This window comes from Oncorhynchus tshawytscha, linkage group LG11 (assembly GCF_018296145.1).
Source record: "Oncorhynchus tshawytscha isolate Ot180627B linkage group LG11, Otsh_v2.0, whole genome shotgun sequence".
In the NCBI taxonomy this organism is placed as follows: Eukaryota; Metazoa; Chordata; class Actinopteri; order Salmoniformes; family Salmonidae; genus Oncorhynchus; species Oncorhynchus tshawytscha.
The window spans coordinates 47407832-47410376 of NC_056439.1; the positions used below are offsets into that span (position 1 = coordinate 47407832).

Consider the following 2545-nt stretch of genomic DNA (forward strand, 5'->3'; position numbering starts at 1 on the left):
TCCGTGGCCTTTTCCTCCCCATTCATTAATAATCTTTAACACGGGTCGGTGTGAACTCTAAACGAATAGTTACACAATGTTTAGCAATTACAATGTAGTCTACTAAATCAAAATTGTGAATCGTTGTTCTATTAGGATTTTCAGACAAGCTTGTGTCACCGTTTTTTTTCATAGTTTATTCCGTTATTGTGCGCTACAACACTTTAAAACGAAATGTTACCCAATTATACATAATAGACATCTTGAAACCTGAAGAGGTGTTTTGGCTATGTGTTATGGAACATTTAAAATAAAGTTCTCTTGTTCAGGCTATGAATAAATATTGTCAAGTGTCGTTTATTTGAATGAAGTATACTTGACCCCTCTCTTATCCAATGAATGAAGTATACTAGAGCATTTGACCCCTCTCTTATCCAATGATTGATAATAAAATGTATAAGCAGACTCAGTTAAAGCAATTACAGTCAAACACCAGCGTCGTGGGGTGGTTTTATATTGTGCAAAGCTGAAAGCTCCACCAGGCAACATACACCTGACGCTGGGTATCGGAAGGAATTGGCTTGTGATGTTATGGAAAAACAGATGACGTTTTGGTCAATCCTTGCATGTGCAATACACGGTTAGGTGTATTGGACGAGAAAGACAGGCATTTAGGCTACTTATGAGGAGGAAGCAGAATTCAATCTCTGTCGCACACAGCCATCTCGTTTTCTTCCTCACACACACACACACACACACACACACACACACACACATCTCGCTCTCTGCCTCTCCCATTATCAGTAGCCTAAATTAATAGAAGGTAATCCCCGCCATGTGAGGAGTCGGCCACGGTTTGGAGGCGGGGTGTTTTTCATTCAAATCCACTGGCTGTTGCTATAAAAAGGGAAGTTACAAGTAGAGCGCAACTTTAGCAAAGGATCGTAGCGCAAGAGTAACGCGGTCTGTCTGAAGTTTTAGAAGCTATAGCCTAAAGATATTAGCCGGTCTGCGATTATTAGTCGGCATGAATACAGTCAAGGCTATGAAAAATGCAATTGTCTGTCTTATTTTACTGCCTCGCTTCTTCTTGGCAGCGATAATGCTGTGGTTTCTCGATTTTCATTGCGTAAGAAAGAGGGTCTTCCCCAAAATGAAGGAACAAGAAGGAAATATTGTCGACCCCCCAGTATGTATTTCCGAGTCTAATCGAATGTTCAGCTGGGAGTCAATCAAAGCCGTTTGGCATGGCCATAAACTGGACTTCTTAAAATCGGCGCACCTTGGATATGTAGCGCCCAACACTGAAGTTGTGCAGCTCCGCGACCAGAGATGCAACCGGATTCTTGACTATGCCAAAGAGAAGAGACCGCTCATTCTAAACTTTGGCAGCTGCACCTGACCACCGTTCATGACACGCTTGAAGGCGTTCCAGCGTGTTGTGCAGCAATACGCTGATATCTCAGACTCTGTCGTTGTGTACATAGAGGAAGCGCACCCGTCGGACGGATGGATGAGCTCTGACGCTCCCTACCAAATTCCCAAACACCGCTGTCTCGAGGACAGACTCAGTGCCGCTCAAATAATGAACCGTGAGGTCCCTGGGTGCCTTGTTGTCGCAGACAGCATGGATAACTCGTCCAACGCCGCATATGGAGCATATTTCGATAGACTTTACATACTTCAAGACGGAAAGATTGTCTACCAAGGAGGTAGAGGTCCGGAGGGATACCGCATCTCTGAGCTGAGAGACTGGCTAGATCAATACAGACAAAGTGTTGGAAATTCAAGAAATGTCGTTATTCATGTCTAGAGTTTTATAACATGTTAGGCGTCACCATTAAATAAGTTATGTCTCTACACATTTCATACACTGCAACTTTTCAAGAGTTGCGGCTCCAATAACGTGTCACAGGGACACACAAGCATTTTCACTTGTGTTGTTTACTAGTGATGTATGTGTAGGACTATCCCAAAGGTTGCAGAATTGCCTGTTTTAGTTCTAGTTATTATTTTGACCGTGGACATCTCAACATATTACGTCTATAGACGATCGCCTGCAAGGGTTTATTTGTTATGTGTTCCCATATTTGTCATGTTCTCTTTATGCGAATGTTTGTGTGGAAAGTGTGAGTAAAGTAGGGTTTGCCATGACCAATTTATTGCCAGTATTTTTGTGAAGTTCTGTTTTTAAAAGGTACCTCACCAGAAAACCGATACTGATGTTTTAATGCTGATGATAATGATTGTGTGCAATATCTTTTTACTTGTATTTTTGGTTTTGTAAATATGGTTAACTTTTTATGGAGATACTTTTATAATAAAATGTCTTATTCTATACTCTGGAAAATAACAATGTAAAACATTTCGCTCATTGCTGAAGGTGAATTCATTTAGGATGATGTGTAGGGTATTCATTTAGCATGCTTTATCTGCATGGAATAACTTTTGTTAACTAGAGTCACATTTAAAATTATGGTAAGGTAATTACTGAGTAGATAGCCTATAGCCTCTAGCAACAGGCTTCCTCCCTTGTGCGCAATAGACTGTGGAAAACGCGGTTACT

The 2545-nt window shown here is 41.2% G+C and overlaps 1 protein-coding gene across 1 annotated transcript; it reads left to right on the forward strand.

Annotated features, from left to right (window-relative positions):
* The first annotated feature begins 795 nt into the window (after positions 1-795).
* dio3a (iodothyronine deiodinase 3a) lies at positions 796-2317 on the forward strand. Its single transcript, XM_024438018.2, has one exon. The coding sequence runs from the start codon at positions 1007-1009 to the stop codon at positions 1790-1792; it is 786 nt and encodes a 261-aa protein (XP_024293786.1). The 5' UTR covers positions 796-1006; the 3' UTR covers positions 1793-2317.
* The last annotated feature ends 228 nt before the right edge of the window (positions 2318-2545 follow it).